At 40.0% G+C, this 22,726-nt stretch overlaps 1 protein-coding gene across 5 annotated transcripts in view; it reads right to left on the bottom strand.

The window, feature by feature from the left end:
- znf385b (zinc finger protein 385B) overlaps positions 1–22,726 on the bottom strand; it is a 426,346-nt gene that overhangs the window by 194,439 nt on the left and 209,181 nt on the right. The window contains exon 1 of one of the 5 annotated variants that reach the window (XM_043693510.1): positions 9,443–9,553. The exons of the other annotated variants lie outside the window; for them this stretch is intronic. Within the exon in view, the coding sequence (XP_043549445.1) occupies positions 9,443–9,449 (7 nt within the window). The 5' untranslated portion in view covers positions 9,450–9,553. Of the gene's footprint in view, positions 1–9,442; positions 9,554–22,726 lie in introns of those variants that run through there. 5 annotated transcript variants of the gene reach the window in all.

Genomic DNA, 22,726 nt, shown 5'->3' with positions numbered 1-22,726 from the left:
TCAGTAATGTTTAAACAATGCTGATTTTAGTTTGTTTAAGTACAAAGTTTTAAATCAGGAAATCTTATTGTGTGATTCGTGGCAATGGACACTGGGAATTTTATATCTTTTCATAAAAATGATCAGTCACTACAGGAATCATCAAAATTTAAGGGATCCTATTCTAACCAAAGAATGTCCAAATGATTTTAAAACGCAATAGTTATTGCTTCATTCAATATCTCATCCAAAAACCAGCATTTCCATGCCACAAAAATGGCTAGCAACTGAGCCAAGCTGACACAATACTCATTTGAAACATGGGTTTCCTGAACTTGGATGAATCTAGCAGCATCACTGGAATGTGCCACAGTTTTGATTTTGAAACTAAATTATTATTTGTCAGTGGGAGATGCAATTTCATGTATAAGTAATACATATAACTGAAGAGAAAGACAGTCAAATTTGAAGGAGTATAATATTTTCTGATTTAATTTCAAAGTTAATGCCAAACTTCTAAAGCATGGTTATAGAGTCATACAACATGAAAATAAATCCTTGGGTCCAACTAGTCCATGCTGACTATGTCCCCAAAATGAACTTGTCCCACTTGCCTGCATTTGGCTCGTAGCCCTCCAACCATTTCCTATTCAAGAACTTATCCAAATGTCTTTTAAATGTTGTAACTATACCTGCAACCACCACTTCTTCCTGCAGTTCATTCCACATATGAACCACATTGTATAAAAAAAGTCCCACCCATTCCAGTCTATTATTACATCTCAAACCCTCCATTCCCAGCAACTTCTCTGAACCCTCTCCAGTTTATTAATATCCTTCCTATAACAGGGCAACCAGAACTGCACACAGAATATTCCAGAAGAGGCCTCACCAACATTCTGCACAACCTCAACATGACGTCCCAACTCCTATACTCAAAGGTCTGAGCAATGGAGGCAAGTGTGCTGAATGCCATCTTAACCACCCAATCTATGACACAAATTTCAAAGAATATTCCACCTGAACCCCAAGGTCTCTCTGCTCTACAACACTATTCAGGACACTACCATTAATTGAATAAGTCCTGCCCTTGTTTGTATTACCAAAATCCAATACCTCGCACTTATCTATATTAAACTCCATCTGCCACTCCTAAGTCAATTGACACAATTGATCAAGGTCTGTTTGTAATCTTTTAGATAACCTTCTTCACTGTCCACCGTACCACCAATTTTGGTGTCATCTGCAAACTTACTAACCATGCCTCTGAAATTCTCATCCAAATTGCTCACATAAGTGACAAACAAAAACAGACCCAATACTGATCCCTGTTGAACCCTCTACTACCACCATCTTAGGCAGCCATAACGCTAATTTTGTATCCAATTGGCAAGCTCAGTCTGAATCCCACGTGATGTAACTTTACTCATTAGTTCAATGCAGAACCTTGTCAAAGGCTTTACCAAAGTCCAAGTAAACAATGTCTACTGCTCTGCCCTCATCAATCTTCTTGGTTACTTACTCAAAAAACTTAGTCAAGTTTGTGAGCCACAATTTCCTCGCACGAAGCCATGCTGACTATCCCTAGTCAGTTCTTGCCCCTACAAATGCATGTGAATCCTATATTTCAGAATCACCTTCAACAACTTTCCACCACTGATGTCAGGCTCACAGGTCTATAGTTCCGAGCCCTCCTTCCAGCCTTTCTTAAATAAAAGCACAAAATCAGCCATCCTCCAGACCTCTGGCACCTCACCCCTCAATTTCTTCCTTAACTTCCTACAATGTTCTGGGATATACTTGATTAGGTCCCTGCGATTTATGCATGTTAATGTTTGCTTAAAATCTTCAGCATTTCCTCTTCTGTAATGTGAACTACTTTTGAAACATCAATATTTATTTCCCGGAGTTCTCTAGCTTCTATTTCTTTCATCACATAAAACCTGATGCAAAATAAGGGGCCCTATTCTTTCTCTACTTGCTCTTTTGCTTTATTTTGAAATGTAAATTGGAGGATTTTAGGCTGCATAAACAAAAACCAAAATCAGTACCTCCTTTTCACAAATGTGGTGAGTTTAATGGGGAGACAGTCAGAATTTATTTATTCTTCTGCGGAATGTACAATGATTCCATCAGTTTTCAATAGAAAACTGAGTGTGCACACATTTGGTATTTCCCATTACCCCAAATCAGAGGGAAACATTAGAATGAGCACAGAGACAGTATGTTAATGATTAGGACTGATGCGGCATATTGTATTTTCTGTCCAATTTCTTTTTTACTCCTAACAGGCATCTTGATTTAGCAAGTGACTTGACAATGACTACTATAAAAGGTTCTTTATCATAACACCCCTATAGTCCATTAGTGGGTTTGGAACTGGGCTGTACAGAATATAGCATGGTGGGACGGTCCCCAGTATCAGATATATTTTAATCTGTCATTATATTCTGTTAATTACTTGATAACTGCTGATTTAGTTGCATGGTATTTCTGTAGGTTTTCTCTCACAGCAATTACATGATTTTCCATTGAATAACTGATAATTATTAAGTCTCTTGAATATTTGTTCATACTTGTTGGAGTTTGTAAACTGCTGGCTTTGTGTACACAATGTGACTTGAACATCTGCATGCACAAAGAAGAAGGTAATGCTCAGTTAAATGACAAATGAAACAGCAAATCTTCACTTGTGTGTCATGGTACAAAGTTTTACTCGCAAATCATAGGGCCTTGGAGCTTGCTTTAAAAAAATGGGTTTCAGCCCCCTCCCTCAGAACTGAACCTGCCTTAATGAAAGTCACAAATAACACTGTGACTGTAACTATTAACTTTGCTGCAACCTTTCTCGTTCTCAACAATGCATGCCCTCCAACACCTCTCCTTTGCCCAATACCCTCGGTTCCAATCTTCTTCGTCCAATCATAAATTCAGCATTTGCAAAATTAACATCTCCACTTGCCCTTGTACTATTACCTCCAAGGTTCCCGAGGATCTAACCTTGGCCCCACCTCTGCCTTAGATGCTGGTTAGTGGTGACATAACCCATAAATATAGGATCTTGTATATACATACGGACGATACCCAGTTCTAAAATCCTCCACCATCTCTCAAACTCTCCACTGTTGTTATTGTTGCATACATTACTGAATGGTATTGTTGGCATGTGAATATTAGTTTAATGAGGTCAATGGACTTGAATAATGAGGTTCTCCTATAATACGCATGCTCCAAATCAAGAGGAACAGTCAAAGGCTTTTCAGATAAGTGTTGATCCTTTTCTCTGTAAAATGCATTTCTGATGAACATTCATTATTTGTCAGTTATGAAAATACTGAAGAGGTAAGTGAACATAGCCTAATCCATGTAAATTACTAAATCTATTCAAAGGAGTGATTTTATGGACCAGCACTGCCAAAAGGATGCAGTGCTGAGAAAAAACACATTCTCTGAAATCACTGCATGCAGGCCCATGAATTGTCAACCGTTTAATGTAGTTCTGTAATTTCAAAAAGATATTGCCTTTCACTGCTAGAATATTTATAAGAAATTATGCACTCAGGTTGCCATTAATAAGTGACCCAGATAGTATCCTAGACAAAGAAGGAGGGGTACTCGATGTAGCAGAGATCATTGTATTTTACATGAATGGTAATAAATCAATACTATAAACTAACAGATAGGTATACACATAAAAAGGGTCAATTGTTAAGTAATAGAGCAATAAGAGTACAAGAGTGTAATGTGAGTGCCAATGGGATATAGTTCAATTGATGTTCTATCGAACTATAGATATTCTATCGTTAAGAGATGAGGCTCATATTAAAGATTAAAAACGTAGAGTAAGGAAATTTGATCTAAACTAATTAACAATACAATCTAAAATAAGTAGGAAGAAAGAATTCTACTGCTTCATGGGAGATATGTGAGGAAGATTAATTGAAGATTCAAAGATGTAAACATTCCAGTCAGAGAGACAAAGAGGGAACTAGAAATGAGTAACGTTTCAGAAGCCAAATTTAGCATGCACAGTTTTTTTCTATTTCTAACAAAGAGGGTTATTAAGGAAGAATTAGAATCAGTTAAGAGCACAGCAGGGTTGTAAATAATAACAAATACACTCAAGTAAGGGTTCTCAGCTGGGAGTTCATGGGGCTCCGAGGTACATGACAAAATATGAAAGGGCCCCCCAAATCATCAGATTATTTTAGAAATTATTTTGCTTTGAATTTCTATTTCATTTTGTTGCAATCATGGCCAGGAGCTAACATGGTTCTATAGAACCAATGATCATTCCGCACACAGACTGAGTTTAAAGGATTGAAAAATTCCCCAAGCATGGATAAAGGTCTCAGAGAGATTTTCATGTGTATTTATAAAAGAGATATAAAGGAATTCAGTTGTGCAAAGGCAGCCTGCTAATCAGGTGGATGAAGGACACAACATTGCTGATCCACTCACACTTCTGATCTCATCTCCCATGACACTGTGAAACAGGCTTTGGAGATCAGTGAATGTCACTGTTGTAATTGATTCACTAAATATAATGTTTAATTCCTGACAGTGCCAAAGTGGTGTAAAGAGAATCACCAAGCATCTTGAATTGACACCTGCTGTAACAGTTGTTTCTATGCCCACGTACTCATGAAATGACCCCAAATAAGAGCGTCTAATGGAGCAGAATGCTGCCAGGCTTTCTATATTGTTTCTGTGGGGACAGCTTTACAGACAGTGGAATGCAATGTGTTTGATTGCTTGCTCTCTGATGATGATGCTTGTTCTCTGAAATAATGGCATCACATTTCCTGACATTAGTAACATTGACTCTTGATAAATAAGCAACAGGCTGAAACCATTAGACTTTTTTTTGTTTTAGATTTGCAATGCACCTCAAATGTTCATTCTTGGTTTTACATAGTCCCATTTAGTCCTCAAGTATTAACATTGTATGTCAAGATGTTCAGATCAACTGGGCTGGTGGTTCATTAAATTTTTAGATGAAAGAAGCAGAATAAAAACTTATCTCTAATACCAAATGTGGATATTTAAATATTTATCTCATTTGTAAAGAACTTTAATAAGCTATGGTAAATGTTAGAGGAGAAAGTGAGGTCTGCAGATGCTGGAGATCAGAGCTGAAAATGTGTTGCTGGAAAAGCGCAGCAGGTCAGGCAGCATCCAGGGAACAGGAGAATCGACGTTTCGGGCATAAGCCCTTCTTCAGGAATGTTAGCCATTTTAAAGTTACAGATGATTAACATACATAATGCACCTGATCCTTTTTATAACATTGGTGTTGTCAAGTTTATGGAGAGGAACAAATTTATTAATGGCATAACTGCTTGTTACATTTTCAATATATAAGCATCACCATGAAGAATCTTGACAAACATGCTCACACATCATCATACTTTTAAAACAGGTTTGCAAGAAAGACCTACAAATTTTAGGAATTGAGTTATTTGGATAATAAATAGGAATAAATTACTGTGGTCAAGACCATTTAAACCTCCCTAATATTTTGATTTGATTAGATTAGATTCCTTACAGTATGGAAACAGGCCCTTCTGCCCAACAAGTCCACAATGACCCTCTGAGAGTAACCCATCCAGACCCATTCCCCATATTTACCCCTGACTAATGTCAGTTAGTGTTAGGTAACTAATGCACCTAACACTATGGGCAATTTAGCATGGGCAATTTAGCATGGCCAATTCACTTGACATGCACACCTTGGGATTGTGGGAGGAAACCGGAGCACCCGGAGAAAACCCATGCAGACACGGAAGAATGTGCAAACTACACATAGACAGTCACCCGAGGCAGGAATCGAACCCGGGTCTCTGGTGCTGAGAGGCAGCAGTGTTAACCACTGAGCCACCATCTCGATCTTTACATCTTGATCTTAACATGCAGAAAGCATTCAAAACATTACATACATTATATGTTATTTAGAAATAAGCTAAGTCTTCAAAATAAAATCCATAGCTTAAATGTAATATTGTTGGAGATTTTGATGCCTAGCAAGGGGAATATTATGGACTATCACAAAATAAAGGCCCTCAGATTGTACAGAAATTGCATATTGCTGGAAAAAAAGACATTTTGTCAAAGCTTTTAATCTTGCACTGATCAAGACAATTCACAAGAACAACAATTTAATGGGAAAACTAACATTTCTACTGAATGAAAGGACAGTGTAGATTTGTTGGAAAAATGACTCTGATTGGCATGAAGAATGAACCGGTTCAAGATGACTGAGAGTTGACTGTAAAGCATTAGTTAAATTTTATTGTTGTGGTTCTGTTCGCCGAGCTGGGAATTTGTGTTGCAGACGTTTCATCTCCTGTCTAGGTGACATCCTCAGTGCTTGGGAGCCTCCCGAAGCGCTTCTGTGATCTTTCCTCCGGCATTTATAGTGGTTTGTCTCTGCCGCTTCTGGTTGTCAGTTCCAGCTGTCCACTGCAGTGGCCGGTATATTGGGTCAGGTCGATGTGCTTGTTGATAGAATCTGTGGATGAGTGCCATGCCTCTAGGAATTCCCTGGCTATTCTCTGCTTGGCTTGTCCTATAATAGTAGCGTTGTCCTAGTCGAACTCATGTTGCTTGTCATCCACGTGTGTGGCTACTAAGGATAGCTGGTCGTGTCGTTTCGTGGCTAGTTGGTGTACATGGATACGGATCGTTAGCTGTCTTCCTGTTTGCCCTATGTAGTGTTTTTTGCAGTCCTTGCATGGGATTTTGTACACTACGTTGGTTTTGCTCATGCTGGGTATCGGGTCCTTTGTCCTAGTGAGTTGTTGTCTGAGAGTGGCTGTGGATTTGCGTGCTGTTATGATCCACAGATTCTATCAATAAACACATCGATCTGGACCCAATATACCGGCCACTGCAACGGACAGCTGGAACTGACAACCGGAAGCGGCAGATTCAAACCACTACAAATGCCGGAGGAAAGATCACAGAGGCGCTTCACAGGAGGCTCCCAAGCACTGAGAATGTCACCGAGACAGGGGGCGAAATGTCTGCAACACAAATCCCCAGCTCGGCGAACACAACCACAACAATGAGCACCCGAGGTAGAAATCTTCTCACAAACTTTGAAGTTAAATTTTAATTGAGATGGGTTGACTCCAATTGGTCAAGGCATTTGTTGAGATGCAGTCTGTATACATGTTCTTCCCGTCTGCAAAGAACAGGGTCTTTGTATTAATATATACATTGCAACACCTGCAAGTGCACCACATCAGGAGCCAAAATGACTATTCTCAGTTTGTTGTCATTGTAATTCTTCACATACTTTGTGTTATCTAGCAAATGCTGTACAATTGCGCAATCAAATCTAATGTTGGGAGTTTTGCAAGCTGATTATGAAGAAGAGAAAATGAATCTTGAACAGTTAAGTTAAATAATCACCACAGGCAAAAACAACAAAACATAAATTTGTGGGAGAGGAACAAGGACAGGGTTACGCAAACATTACGATTCACAGAGTTACTAACAGCCAGAACAGTCTTATGGAAAACATATGTGTTTAAGGCACTGGGGCAGTTTGATACCAGGATCATGGGATTCAAATGTTCTATTTGAAAAGAACCAGATAAGCCACATAGCCTAATTTAATTTATAATGATAAGATCATAATATTATGTTTCTTGAAAAAAGAATTTACGTCATGTCAGACTTCAGATTGTGCTATGAAGAAGCAGTTGCAAAAGGATAACCTGCTCACAAATGCTCAGGTTACGCTCTTATTGATGCTAACACAGAGAGTGGCATCTTCAGCCGGCAGGATGTGGAGGATGAGGTCAAACATGTCATTCCTTCTTGTTGGTTCCCTCACCCCTGTGGTGGTATAAGGTGATCAGCAGGAGTTTTCAGCAGGCTCCTGGGGCTACACACTCCTGACTGTGTACCACTGTACTCTCACCTCTGCTGAAACGCTCCTGTTAGTGGAACAGGATACACCAAGGGATGACGATGGTGCTGGCTGGGACAATATGTTTGAGCTTTGATCCGTGAGTATGATTGTCAGTTGCTCCTTAATGAGTCTGTGAGACAGTTCTCCCAGTTTTGACACTAAGCACAAAAATGGTGGCAAGGAGGACTTTGCAAGATCGACAGGTTTGCCATTGTGTCTTAGTAAATACCAGGTAGCCTAGCTGATTTATTTGCTTTCTACAGATGTTTTAGTAGTTTGTATAACTGGACGGCTCACTGGACCATTCAGACCATTACGAGGGACCATATGAAATTATCTTAAGGAAGTAAAACATTATAAAGCATCCTGCTATATGGCAGATCTAAGAATGCAGTCTTACTAGCGTACAGCTGTAGTAGCAAACATATTGTGCCTCATTACACTCAATCTGGGGGAAATGTTTAAAATTAAAATATATTTGGAAGTACCAAGGATGTAGTGGTTCCACTATTACAAGCGCTTATTTTGCTCAATGCCAATTCTGGATTAGAGTGGTGCTAGAAAAGCACAGCAGTTCAGACAGCATCCAAGGAGCAGGAAAATCGACGTTTCGGGCAAAAGCCCTTCATCAGGTAATCCAGAATCTGGTTTCCAGTATCTGCAGTCATTATTTTTACCTCAATGCCAATTCTTTCACCCTTTTCCTGCAGTGGGCTTCCTGACACAGTTCCAACATGAGCCCTTCAGAATTATTCAAACAAGCTTCCCTATGAAAATTCACGGGGGACAGAGGGATGGCAAGGTTGACAGAGCCATCTTTATGTCAGGTTTCACCAAAGCAGATAATGCCTGTGGTAAAGTATTTCAATGTAAGGTTTCCAATTTACAAATATACCAGCCCATAAAATGAACTGAAGAATAATTATTATAAAGAAAAAAAGTAATCACAGAAAATCTAATATTTCACGACTATGGCATGTCAGTTTTTATCACATCAACCTTGTTGATCAAGAGTAAATGCTCCTCTGTCACCAGTGTCATAAATTATACAACACACCAAATTTGAATAACATAATGCATGTGCAATCATGTGGGTTGATGCTGCAGAAGTGGACAATGGACAGCGTTGATAAAAGTTAAAAACAGCACAAAAAATTGAAGACTAAGCTAACCTCCTTTGTCCCCGAATAATAATGAATATAAAAATAAATACACTGAACATATTAAGGAGGGTTGTTGAGGAAAATATAACAATTTATTGGTTGCTTCATAAGGAATTGCACAGTACTTCAATTTTATTAAAATATTCTTCCAACTGGTTCAAATGCATGTTTATGCTGTTTCAGTTCTTTTTAGTTGCAGATTTTAAACAGGTCAATGTTTTAATACAATCTATGTGATTGCCCCTTAAAGATGTTCATCAATTTAACTTGGTTTAAAACTTACAAACTAATTTTCTTCTGCCAGTCATTCACACACAAGAAGTAAGTTGTTATTTAACAGCACAAGAGTCTGAAGTACAGAATACTGTAGAAGACATACCTTGCATGGTGAGTGTGTCCAACAGACTATTTGCTATTCCAAAGTGTCAAAGGCTCAGACTTCAGCAGTCAAAAAATCCTGTTCATTGCGTTGCACTATTTCAATGCAAAAATGGATGCTAGGAAACAGCAGGCTATGGTAAGTTTAGACAAAGAGAAGTTAATTGCTGCCAAGCTCTAATTGCTGCTGCTGATGTATGAAACTTGATCTCAGGTGGGTGGGTAACCTGACTGCATTTCTGACGTCACAGTCCCAGCCAAATATAACCTAATACAACTTCCTCTCCAAATATCCCAAGGAGAAAAATTTACTTTGCTTCCACTTTGAAAAGCAATTCTAATGATAAAAATAAGACAAGCAATGTGATTTAAAATATTGAGCTATTTATAAAACAGCGAAATATGCCCCTGAACATGGATTTATTTAGTCTACAATAGGTCATTTGCTTGTGACAGGAAAATATAAGGAAACAAACTGGCTCAGAAGAGGACGTCATTTTAAACAACAATGCATCCAAAAACAAGGCATAGTAAAGATAGATGAAAGCTTCCTTCATTTATTCTTTCTCCTTAAATTTATTGCTACTTTGCCATGATCTGTGCAAAGGATAATTTTTCTGCCATTGAAGGCCTTGAGGAAGAGCTTGCCAACATTACCTAAAACTGAGACAGGATGTCATCATATTGCCAGTTATCTTTTAGCATCATTCATAAATGTCAAACAGCTACACACATCCTGGGGAATGCAGTTAGTAAGCTTGACTTAACAGTATGGGATAGGTGTCAGTATACAGATAAGGAAGAGAAAATGCTTCTAGCTTAGGACGGAAAAGGATTTTCAGGTCAAGTAGCCACATTGCTGCTCTTAATACCTCAAATGTAGATATTTGGTGAAATTCCACATCGGGTAATACCTGCAACTCCTCGGTAGGAAAACAAATGATAGGGCTAGCCAACTGGAAAATAAACCAACATACATGAACACCACATTAATGGATGTTAGCCTAGAGTGAGTCAGGCACAGAAAACCTGATAGAGTTTTGCTGCATTACCTGTCAGTGACATTACTTTGCTATTCATACCGGTTAGTTGGAGAGTTCATTGCAACATTTGGCAAAACTGCTGACATGCAGCCTGTGTAAACTATATTCCTTTGCCTTTTAGTGGGAAGATACGACAAGACCAATTGGCACAAAGACAGATCATCTCCCTGATATACCTTCCAATTATAATACTCTGATATCATATCTAATTATCATACTCCAGTTCCAAAATAATGAAAATTATAAAGCATTTGGATAAATTCAATTCAAGTCAGTGTTCATCATTAAATTTATCTTTACTGGCTGGTTCATGACAGATATACAGGTTGGACTGAACTGATTCCTGGTTCGGTATTGGAAAAACTACTTATTTTTACATTTTCATATTGATTATGATGCACTGAAGTTCTGTAAACGTTTTATCTATAGTTTGCTTACCATGTATGAGAAAAAATTAACTCTTTCTTTCGGTATGTTGCAAATGTATTTTAACGAGTTAATAGAAAATTCTCCTTTTAGCAGATTACAATTTTCAATGTACACTTCCACTGTGGACACAATTTTAAAAATTAGCTCAATGTACACATGAAGCAAAACATATGCTGACATATCTAAGAAATGACACAACAGTTAACACACTTTCCACAAAAATAAAATTATATTTACAATGAGGAGAGAAACAAATATCGTTGTTATAATGATTGTGCCACAATTAGTGTTTTCTTCTGCTGTACTAATGCTTATGTTATCTTCCGTAGCATAAAAAACTGTGCGGAAGTTGTGATATTGAAAAATCCTTCAGACATTTATTATATTTAATTATTAAATACAAACATTACATTCCTCAGACACTAAATTAGCTGGGACAGCAGAGGAGCATGCCATCCTTCAAGCAATCCGAGATAAATTGGGATTGGAGATCTTTATAATCTCGGGTTATATATTCATGATATTATCACTGTATATCTCTTAAAGCTACAGAGATATTGACCATGGGACAGAACACAACATTTGTAATACAGGCTCCATGGATTCAATACCAACTTTACATTCCTAGTACTTTTATGTTTAAAGGGATAACGTGCACATAGTTGCCTGACCAGGCACTTATCGAATTATTCCAGGGAAACATAAGAGATATCAAGTGGCATGATTAACTTTTTCATTGCATTCCCTAAAACAGTCAGAAAATAATAGAGCAGTAGAACATAGAACAGTACAGCAATCAAGTTTGAGACAAGACTTCCTCCTGCTGATGACCCCAAATAAATCCGTTCTGTGAATAAATCCTGAATCTAAGAATCTTCTCCAATGATTTCCCTTCCTCTGATGTAATGTTCACTGACCAATAATTTCCTGAATTATTCCTGTTGCTTTTCCTAAACAAAGGAACCACATTATCTATTCTCCACTGTTCTGGGACCTCACCTGTACCTAAACAGGATAGAAAGATCTTTGTTAAGGCCCCAGCAATCTCCTCTCTTGCCTCCCTCACTATCCTGGGAGAGATTCCATCAGGCCCTGAGACTTAAATATCTTAATGCTTTTCCGAACACCATCTCCTTCTAATTATTGACATGCCCTGGATATCAACACAGACCTCCCTAATCTTTATCCATGTCCTTCTCCTTGGTGAATACTGACATAAAATACTCATTAAGGATCTCACCTACTTCCAATATAATTCTGGTTCTCAACATAAATTCCCATCTTTGTCAATGAGTGGACCTGTCATTTTCCAAGTGACCTTCTCCTTCTAATAGATGTATAAAATGCCTTGGGATGCTCTTTAAACATATTTGCCAAGGAAATGGATCAGGTTGTAGGTTCTGGGGTTTAGATGTTTCAGTAAGATCAGAGAAGGTGGCAAAAGAGAGGGAGGTATGGCACTTGGGAGTAACAGGAATACAGAGTACTGGGCTAATGGGAAGATTCTTGGTAGTGTGGATGAGCAAAGAGATCTGTGTCTATGTGCACAGATCCCTGAAAGTTGCCACCCAAGTTGATAGGGTTGTTAAGAAGACATACAATGTGTTATCTTTTATTGGTAGAGGAATTGAGTTTCAGAGCCATGAAGTCATGTTGCAGCTGTACAAAACTCTGGCGCGCCCACACTTGGAGTAGTGCATACAGTTCTGGTCGCCGCATTATAGGAAGGATGTAGAAGCATTGGAAAGGGTTCAGAGGAGATTTACCAGGATGTTACCTGATATGGAGGGAAGGTTTAGATTAGATTAGATTAATTACAGTGTGGTAATAGGCCCTTCAGCCCAACAAGTCCACACCGACCCTCTGAAGAGCAACCCACCCAGACCCATTCCCCTATATTTACCCCTTCACCAGACACTACAGGGAATTTAGCATGGCCAATTCACCTAACCTGCACATCTTTGGACTGTGGAGGAAACCGGAGCACCCGGAGGAAACCCACACAGACACGGGGAGAATGTGCAAACTCCACACAGACAGTTGCCCGAGGCGGGAATTGAACCCAGGTCTCTGGCACTGTGAGGCAGCAATGCTCACCACTGCGCCACAATGCCACCCAGAGTGTGAGGAAGAAAAGCTGAGGGACTTGAGGTTATTTTCATTAGAGAGAAAGAGGTTAAGAGGTGACTTAATAGAAGCATACAATATAATCAGAGGATTAGATAGGGTGGACAGTGACAGTGACAGCCTTTTTCCTCGGATGGTGATGGCTAGCATGAGGGGACATAGTTTGAATTGAGGGGTGAAAGATATAGGACAGATGTCAGAGGTAGTTTCTTTGCTCAGAGAGTAGTAAGGGTGTCAAATGTTCTGCCTGCAACAGTAATAGACTTGCCAACATTAAGGGTATTTAATCATTGGATAATCATATGAATGAAAATGGAATAGTGTAGGTTTGATGGGCTTTAGATTGGTTTCACAGGTCGGCACAATGTCAAGGGTCGAAGGGCCTGTACTGCGCTGTAATGCTCTATGTTCTATGTAAGCTAACCCTCTTTATTCCTTCTTTCCTGTTTCCTTTATATTTCTCAAGGTCCTTGTTTGATTTCCGTTTCCTTCCACTGACATATGCTTCCTTTTTCTTCTTGACTCATCTTTTAAGATTCGGGAACTCTGATGATGAGGTATTATCTTCTGTATTTTTCATCCTCACAGGAACATGCTAGTTCAGAACTTTGATCAATTGGTCTTTAAAAAACTCCAAATTGTCAGAGATGGTTTTACCTTTGTACAGTCACGCCCATTCCAATTTTTCTATTGCTGTAATTAGCCTTCCCTCAACTTAGCTGAAAATGTGTTGCTGAAAAAGCTCAGCAGGCCAGGCAGCATTCAAGGGGCAGGAGAATCGACGTTTCAGGCATGAGCCCTTCTTCAGGTTTCCTGTAGAAAGGCTCATGCCTGAAACATCGATTCTCCTGCTCCTTGGATGCTGCCTGACCTGCTGCGCTTTTCCAGCAACACATTTTCAGCTCTGATCTCCAGCATCTGCAGTCCTCACTTTCTCCTAGAAGATTTTTCTCTCAACTTAGCACTTACACCCAAGCACCAGTCTTATCTATATCCATCTTAAGACTAAGAGTCAAAGCGTCAAAGAGATGTACAGCACGGGACAGACCCTTTGGTCTAACTCATCCACGCCGACCAGATATCCCAACCCAATGTAGTCCCACCTGCCAGCGCCCTGCCCAAATCCCTCCAAACCCTTCCTATTAATATATCCATTGAGAAGCCTTTTAAATGTTGCAATTGTATTAGCCTCCACCACTTCCTCTGGCAGATCAGTCCATACACATACCACCTTCTGTGTGAAAAAGTTTCTCTTAGGTCTCTTTTATATCTGTCCCCTCTCACCATAAACCTATGTCCTCTAGTTCTGGACTCCCCCACCCGAGGGAAAAGACTTTATCTATTTATCCTATTCATGTCCCTAATGATTTTATAAACCTCTATAAGGTCACCCCCTCAGCCTCCGACACTCCAGGGAAAACAGCCCCAGCCTGTTCAGCCCCTCCCTATAGCTCAAATCCTTCAATCCTGGCAACATCCTTGAAAATCTTTTCTGAACCTTTTCAAGTTTCACAACACCTTTCCGATATGAAGGAAACCAGAATTGCACGCAATATTCCAACAGTGGCCTAACCAATGTCCCATTCAGCCGCAGCGTGACCTCCCAACTCCTGTACTCAATACTCTGACCAATAAAGGAAAGCATACCAAGCGCCTTCTTCACTCTCCGACCTACCTGTGACTCCACCTTCAAGGAGCTATGAACCTGTACTCCAAGGTCTCATTGTTCAGCAACACTCCCTAGGATCTTACCATTAAGTCCTGCTAAGATTTGCTTTCCCAAAATGCAGCACCTCACATTTATCTAAATTAACCTCCATCTGCCACTCCTCAGCCCATTTGCCCATTTGATCAAGATCCCGTTGTAATCTGAGCTAACCCTCTTCGCTGTCCACTACATCTCCAATTTTGTGTCATCAGCAAACTTACTAACTACACCTCTTATGTTCACATCCAAATCATTTATATAAATGATGTAAAGTAGTTGACCCAGCACCGATCCTTGTGGGACTCCACTGGTCACAGGCCTCCAGTCTGAAAAACAACCCTCCACCACCACCATCCTCTGTCTTCTACCTTTGACCCTGTTCTTATCCAATTGGTGAGTTCTCCCTGTATTCCATGAGATCTAAACTTGCTAATCAGTCTCCCATGGGGAACCTTGTCGAACACCTTACTGAAGTCCATACAGATCACATGTACTGCTCTGCCCTCATCTATCCTCTTTGTTACTTCTTCAAAAAACTCAATCAATTTTGTGAGGCATGATTTCCCATGCATAAAGCCATGTCAACTATCCCTAACCAGTCCTTATGATCATTGTTCCCAAAATGCTTCCCCACTGCAACTTCAATCACCTGGCCAGGCCAAATGCAAGGTCAGGCACCATCCCTAGTTGGACCATCCACATATTGTTTTAAGAAACCCTCTTGGGTAAATGTGACAAATTCTACTCCATCCAAGCCCCTGGCACTAAGGCAGTGCCAATGAATATTGAGAAAGTTACATTTACACACTACAACAAACCTGTTTTTTTCCCCATATTTCCATGATCTGCTTACATATCTATTCCTCCACATCCTGCTGGCTATTGGGACGCCTGTAGTAAAACCATATCATAGCAATTCTACCTTTTCTTATTCCTGAGTTCTATCCATATTGGCTTGGTGGATAAGCCCAGCAAGATGTCCCCTCTTAATACAGCTGTGACATTCTCCACAATAGCAATACAACCCCATCCCTTTTACATCCCTCTCTATCATACCTGAAATGATCCTGAAGAAGAACTGGAGTTCAAATAATAAGGCACATTTAACCAGTTCCAGCATAATAACTGCATTGCTGAAAGTAAGATTCTTATGAATGGGACAATCTGAGTTAGTACAGCATAGCCATACCAGAGTCTCAAATATCAGTATTGTTTGGTGTTGACCAACAACTTTGCCAGCAAAAGAATCATTTCCATGCAGATTATGGAAGCCAAAGCCCAACCTAATTGCCAAAATAAGTATGTTAAAATGTATCCAGAATATTGCTACTACACCCCAGCTGCAGAGTGGAATTTGGCTTTCATTTTGTGGAAAATACTGGTCAGTTTTGAGGTGACAATTAGGTAGACAGTGCAAAATGGCACAAATATATCAGCTGCTTGCTCATTTGTGGCTGCAATTTCAATGGGAGGATGGGAAGGCAGTCAAGAAACACTGTAATTGTGAACTTTTGCAGAGGAAGAGAGTTTGAATGTCAGCTGGACTGAGGTAGAAGCAAGGATGACAAGGAATGGGGTGGAAGTATACAAAATACAACAGCAAAATTGAGAACAATTTTATTCAGCTTGAGAGTATAACCAAAAGGAGGAATAGACCAAATATAGAAATTGCTGAAGAAACCCAGCAAGTCTGGCAGAATCTGTGGACAAAAACAAAGTTAACATTTTGTTATGGGAGATTATTTTATGAAATAATCACAAGAGCCTTGAGGTACACATCGCTGATTGTTTATTGAGCCAATGTTGGGAGAGTCTACCCCAGAAAAGATTCTGAGGTAACACACTAACTCAATGAGGATTCATCAGGTATTTATACATTGCAAGTCACATGGACAGTATATTACTTGAATTCTGGAACGATCTATTAAAGAGAAACACCTTTTGTTTTTCTTGCATGTTCTAAAATTGACAAGGAGTCTATTATTCCTAGTCTCACCCATTTCCTATCTTCCCAGGTGACATCAGAGCTCCTCTCTGAATTTTGTGCTTCATTTCCAGCTTTGATTAAACTCCATTGCTTTTTCTTTCTTGGTGTGGCACAGTGTCTTTCTCACTTTCCATTTCCTCATCGTGACTGCTGGTTCAGCCGTGTTGCTTTTCCAGAAAAACTGTCTGTCTGCTGCATCAACATCTGAGCATGTTTATGGTGTTTCAATGCCTTTCCTTTTAAGTTGACTGTTTTTTGAATGAGAATAAAGGAAAATGAATCTTAAATAATTATTGCTTATGAAGTTAACTGAATCTCTCAACTTCATTCTAATCCCAGCTGAGACTTTATGTGGATTTACAGCTTAACTCACGTCAGGCCCAAATTGCCCCTTAAACAGTTGAGTCGGAAGTGAAGGGCCACCGGATTTGAAACATTAACTCCACTTCCTCTCCACAGATGCTGCCAGATCTGCTGAGCTTTTCTTCTAATTTCAGGTTTTGTTTCAGATCTACAGCATTCATATGTAAAAGGAATACAGCGACTGGCATGACTGTACAGCTTGAGGAGAAAGCTGAAGACTACGGCTCCATTTTTCAGCAATTCCTTGGATAGCCTTAACTCCTTTGATAAAATGGATGGTTTGCAATGTTATGCCTCTGCACTCCCTCACAGCCCTGTGAAGTGAAATAGTTCACCAACCGAGGCCAGGGGATATTCATGCAGCCACTATCAGTCCTTGGGAAGGTGAAAACCTGTCCTTCCAATGAGAAAATCCTCCAATCCATTGCGTGGAACCGATCTTGCTATTCATTCACCACCTTAAACATCTACTCTACCTTCCAATAGTATTCGCTGGCAGTAATGCTTACTATCTCCAAGATGCACTAAAGTTTCTTCTGTAGCTTCTTCCAAATCTCAGACCACGAATGCATAAAAAGATAAGTCATCAACCCATGTAGGTACACCGTCATTTCAAGTTCTCTTGCCACACAATCCTGACTTGGAAATATATTTGGATTCATTATCACAGGATCAAAATTCTGGAACTCCCTATCTAACAGCATATGGGTATACTCTCACCTCAGTTTGCAGCATTTCATAAAAGTGCCTCAGTGCCACATTCTGTAAGAAACTCCAGAATTGGTAATAAGCGCAGAGACTTATTAATAATATTCACATCCAGTAAGTAAGTTAAAACAAATCTCCAAATTTCAAAAAAATAACTAATTTTGCAAAGTACTTTGAGGTTTTGGAATGTAATTGCAGATTTGTTCAAATTTGTGCACGAATAAGGATGTTTGCTGGCCCAGCTATTCTTGAAAGACTGTTGTTATAAAATGGCAGATAATTGCCATTACAGATGAGCTTTCTGAAACTTAGCATTGCCGGCAGCTAGTAATATTAAGATGGTGGTTTCTGCAGAATAACTGAGCCCACAGGTTGTAATGTTTCCCCCAAAGGATGCATTGCCTTTCCTTCCCATCTTTTCCACAGTCATTTAAAAAAAAGTCCTCTGAATCTTGTCTGTCCATCAATACCAAACATTTTACAGTATTGGCAGCATACCTTTTGCATCAAATGATTTCTCACACAGGTTAATTGCCCATTAATTGTTCAAAAGATGGCAGAAGGGTTGCTGATTTCTACACGTGTACATCTACCACATAATGGGCAGTAGGAATGGTGGCATTCTGGATGCCACCCTACACATGTGTTTTGGGGGTGTGGGGTGAAGTGCTTGTAAGATCCAGCTCATGGTTCATTTGCTAATTCAGAGTGGCGCATCATCACCCTAATTCATAATTAAAATGGACTTAGTCCAAACATTGAAAAAAATTTACTGAATTCCAAAGGTGAAGTGATAGATGCTGGCATCAGGACAACATTTGATTGAGTATGGCATCTTGATGCCAAAGCAAAGCTGAAGGCACTGGTTGGAGTCATACCTAGCACAAAGGTTGAAGGTTGTGATTGGAGACCAATTGTATCATTACCAAGACACTGTTAAGGGGTGTTCCACAAGGTGTGCCCTCAGTCCAACTAACTTCAGCTGTTTCACCAGTGGCCATCTCTCCAAAATAAGGTCAGAAGTGCAGATGTATACAGATGATCTTACATTGTACAGTACCATTCATGACTCCTCAGACATTGTGTGTTTTGTGATTGAATATATCATTCAGTCTTAGGATAACAAATGCCAAATATCAGGCAATGACCATCTCAAATATGAAAGAAAACCATCGCCTTTCTTGATATTTAATGACATTATCTCCCTCAGATCCCCAACATCAACATCTGGGGATCTGCCATTGACCAGAAACCAAACAGAATTTTAAAAATATAAATATTATAGTAATGTGGCAAGGTGTAAGGTGCGAGTGATTTCCCCTGACAATAAAATAACATTTAATCAAGTATTACATCAAACAGCCCTTATAAAACAGTGTCTAGAATCAACCGTCTTCATGAGTAGGCCAGAGGCTCAACCTTTGGACTCATGTCCTGATCTCATCATCTCCTGATTCCTCAAATGCTGTCCACCATCTACAAGTCAGAATTGTGATAGAATAATCTTCCTTTGCCTGGATGAGTACAGCCCCAAAAACACTTGAGAATCTCAACATCATCCAAGACAAAGCAGTCTGCTTTAACAACATTTGATAAGCTACCTTGAACTCTACGTCCAAGGCACAGTGACACCAGTGCATACGATTTCAAGTATACACTGCAAAAATTCTCAAGCTTCTTTTGAGAATATCTTCCAACTCTTGATCTCGAGCACATAGCAGAACAAGGGCAGCAGTTGCAGAGGAGCATACTATCTGCAAGATTCCCTCCACGGCTCTTGCCCGAAACGTCGATTTTCCTGCTCCTCAGATGCTGCCTGACCTGCTGTGCTTTTCCAGCACCATACTCTCGACCATCTGACTTTAACCTATATCGTCATTATTTTACTGTTGCAAATCCTTGAAGTCATTCCAATCAACAGTGTTGTGGACCTACACCGGATCGACTGCAGTGACTTAAGCAGGAGGCTCACTATCACTTTATCAACGACAATGAGGGTTGGACAACAATTGCTGGACTTGACAATGACACCCACATCTCACAAGTCATTACCCTAAACATTCACTCCCTTAACCACTGACACAGTGGAAGCAGTGGGTATTTATAATTTGTACAACAACTCAACAATTTTCTTTGCAAGACTTTTCAAACCCATGACTTCTACCACCGACAAGGCCAAAGCCAGCAGATGTATGGGAGCAGTACACTGTGCAAGTTCTCATCCATGATCCTGATTTTGAAACTACATTACTTTCATGGATGGACTTTCTCAAGAGCAACTAAGAATGAGAAATACCAGTAACATTTACATTCCAAAAATATAAAACAGCAATGTTTATATCCTAAAAACTAATATAATAAACTTAGCATATAAACCATCTAAAACTTATCTACTTCACATACTAAATTGCAGATAACACTAGGAATCTATCATATAGTATTATTCCATCATTAATGTCTTTCCAACAATAAACATGACAGTGTAAGAGTATAACTGGTGCTTGGTTAACCAGCACTCTGGCAGCGGTGGAAAGAGGAGCTTAAAATTTGAAGAATTTTCTTCCTAATACCAGGGAATTAACATTTTTTTAAAAATGCTTTGTTTCAACCAGTACCACCACCCATTCTCTGATAGGATTACATTTGTTCAACCTATTTAACAACTGTCATTACACATGCAATATCATGGGGCACAGAAAATCACTTACGGAGCTATAGTTTCTTATTTCCAGCTGAATATTACACACACACTCCATGCTGGCTTACAGAACTTCACACTAAACAAAGGCCCAAATTTTAACAGATGCACTTTGTTCCACATTAATCACAGCTCAGATCTCATACATTACCTTTTGCTTTACCAACCTTAATTGGCTGGCTACCTTTCAATGCATTTCATTCAAATCATCACACTCGTTTTATTAAACCCTCCCTGGGCTTGTACTCCAGACCTCTGCAGGCACCTCCAGCATTACATACCTGTCACTTCAGTCTTACATTTCTTCCTGCAAAATGTGATTGCAGAACTTTTAACCTCTCGAGCAGATTTACTGCAAATCGCTTCTGAAATTGCCGCCTTGCTACTTCTTTCAAAACATGTTTGTGCCTTTTTGTGGAACCAGTTGGGGTCAGTTGGCTGTATTGCTGCTTTGTGATGCTGAGTGATGCCAACTGCGTGGGTTCAATTCCTGCACTAGCTGAGGTTACCATTAAGGAATTTTCTTTTCAACCTCTCCGCTTGCTTGAGGTGTGGTGACCCTCAAGTTAAACCATTACCAGTCATCTCTCTCTAATGAGAGAACTGCCCCATGATCCCCTGGGACGATGGTGATTGTACCTTTACCAGTATACAATGGTAGCATCAAGGACCATAGAGAAACTGAAGTCAATGGGAATCAAGGGTAAACTCCCACTGGTTGGAGTTACATGCAGCAGGCAAGAAAATAGTTGCAGTTGTTGGTGGTTTGAATAATTACTGTAGGTGTTTCTCAGAGTTGTGTCTAGGCCCACCCAAATTCAGCTGCTTCACCAGTAACCTTCCCTGCAAGATAAGATCAAAAATGAGGATGTTCAATGATGAATACATAATACTTATAAGCATTCATTACCCTTTTAGCACTGAAGCTGCTATTGAATTACCATCTTTGAATTCCCCAGTATCAACATCCGATTGATTGCCATTGACCAGAAACTGAAGTGGATCAGCTAGATAAATGGTGTGGCTATAAGAACAGGTCAGAGCTTAGGAATCCTGCATCAAGTAACCCACTTCCTTACTGCCCAAAGCCTGTCCACCATGTACAAGACACGAAACAGAAGTACACAAGAAGAATTCCATTTACTAGAATAGGTCCAACAGCACCAAAGAAGCTTGATACCATCCAGGACAAAGCAGCCTGCTTGACTGGTACCCCATCTATCACCATTAACATTCACTCCTATCCCCACCTATGCATTTTGGCAGTAATCTGCACCAACTACAAGATGAAACAGCAATTCAGGAAGATTCCATCAATAGCAACTTCCAATCAAATGGCCACTACAGTCTGGAAGAGGGGCAGATCCAGGGGATCATTACCACCTTGAAGCAGCATTCCCTCGGAGTTTCTTTCCGATGTGCAGGTGTCTCAGGTCTGTGAACAGCAACGATTTTCAGAACCCGAAATCAAGGCCACAATTGGCACGCTGATGCTAATGCCATGTGCGGAATCTTTGAAAGACTATGCACACAATGTAAGGGGAACACTGCGCGCAAGTCCCCCCCTACCCCCCACAAGGCACGCACCATTTTGATTTGCAACTATATCACTGTTCCTACATTGTTACTAGGTTAAAATCCTGGAACTCTTTTCCAAACGTGACTGTGGGTGTACCTACTCCCATGGACTTCAGTGGTTCTAGATAGGGTGGTACAACAGCTCAGTAGTCAGCACTGCTGCCTCACAAAATCAGGGACTTGGATTCAATTCCAGCCTTGGCGACCGTCTGTGTTGAGTTTGCATGTTGTCCCTGTGTCTGTGTAGGTTTCTTCTGGGTGCTCTGGTTTCCTCCCATAGTCCAAAGAAGTGCAGGTTAGGTGGACTGCCCATGCTAAATTGTCCATTGTGTCCAAGGCTGTGCAGGCAAGATGGATTAGACCTGGAAAATACAATGGTACAGGAATAGGATAGGGGTGGGCGGTGTCTGAATGGGATGCTCTTTGGAGGGTCAGTGTGAACTCAAATGGGCCACATGGCTTGTTTTCACACTGTAGGGATGCTATGATTCTATGTTAGCTCATCACTACTTTCTCAAGGTCAGTTAGGGTTGGAGAATAATTGCTGGCCCAGCCAGTGACACCCACACCCAGTGAACAATCATGGTGATACATATCTTCAGGTTGCTCTTAAAATTTGAATTGCTTATTGTTGTCTATTCCCA

Source organism: Chiloscyllium plagiosum, chromosome 7 (assembly GCF_004010195.1).
Source record: "Chiloscyllium plagiosum isolate BGI_BamShark_2017 chromosome 7, ASM401019v2, whole genome shotgun sequence".
In the NCBI taxonomy this organism is placed as follows: domain Eukaryota; kingdom Metazoa; phylum Chordata; class Chondrichthyes; order Orectolobiformes; family Hemiscylliidae; genus Chiloscyllium; species Chiloscyllium plagiosum.
Note: the sequence above shows the minus strand (reverse complement) of the source record. Positions and strands in the feature narration are given on the sequence as shown.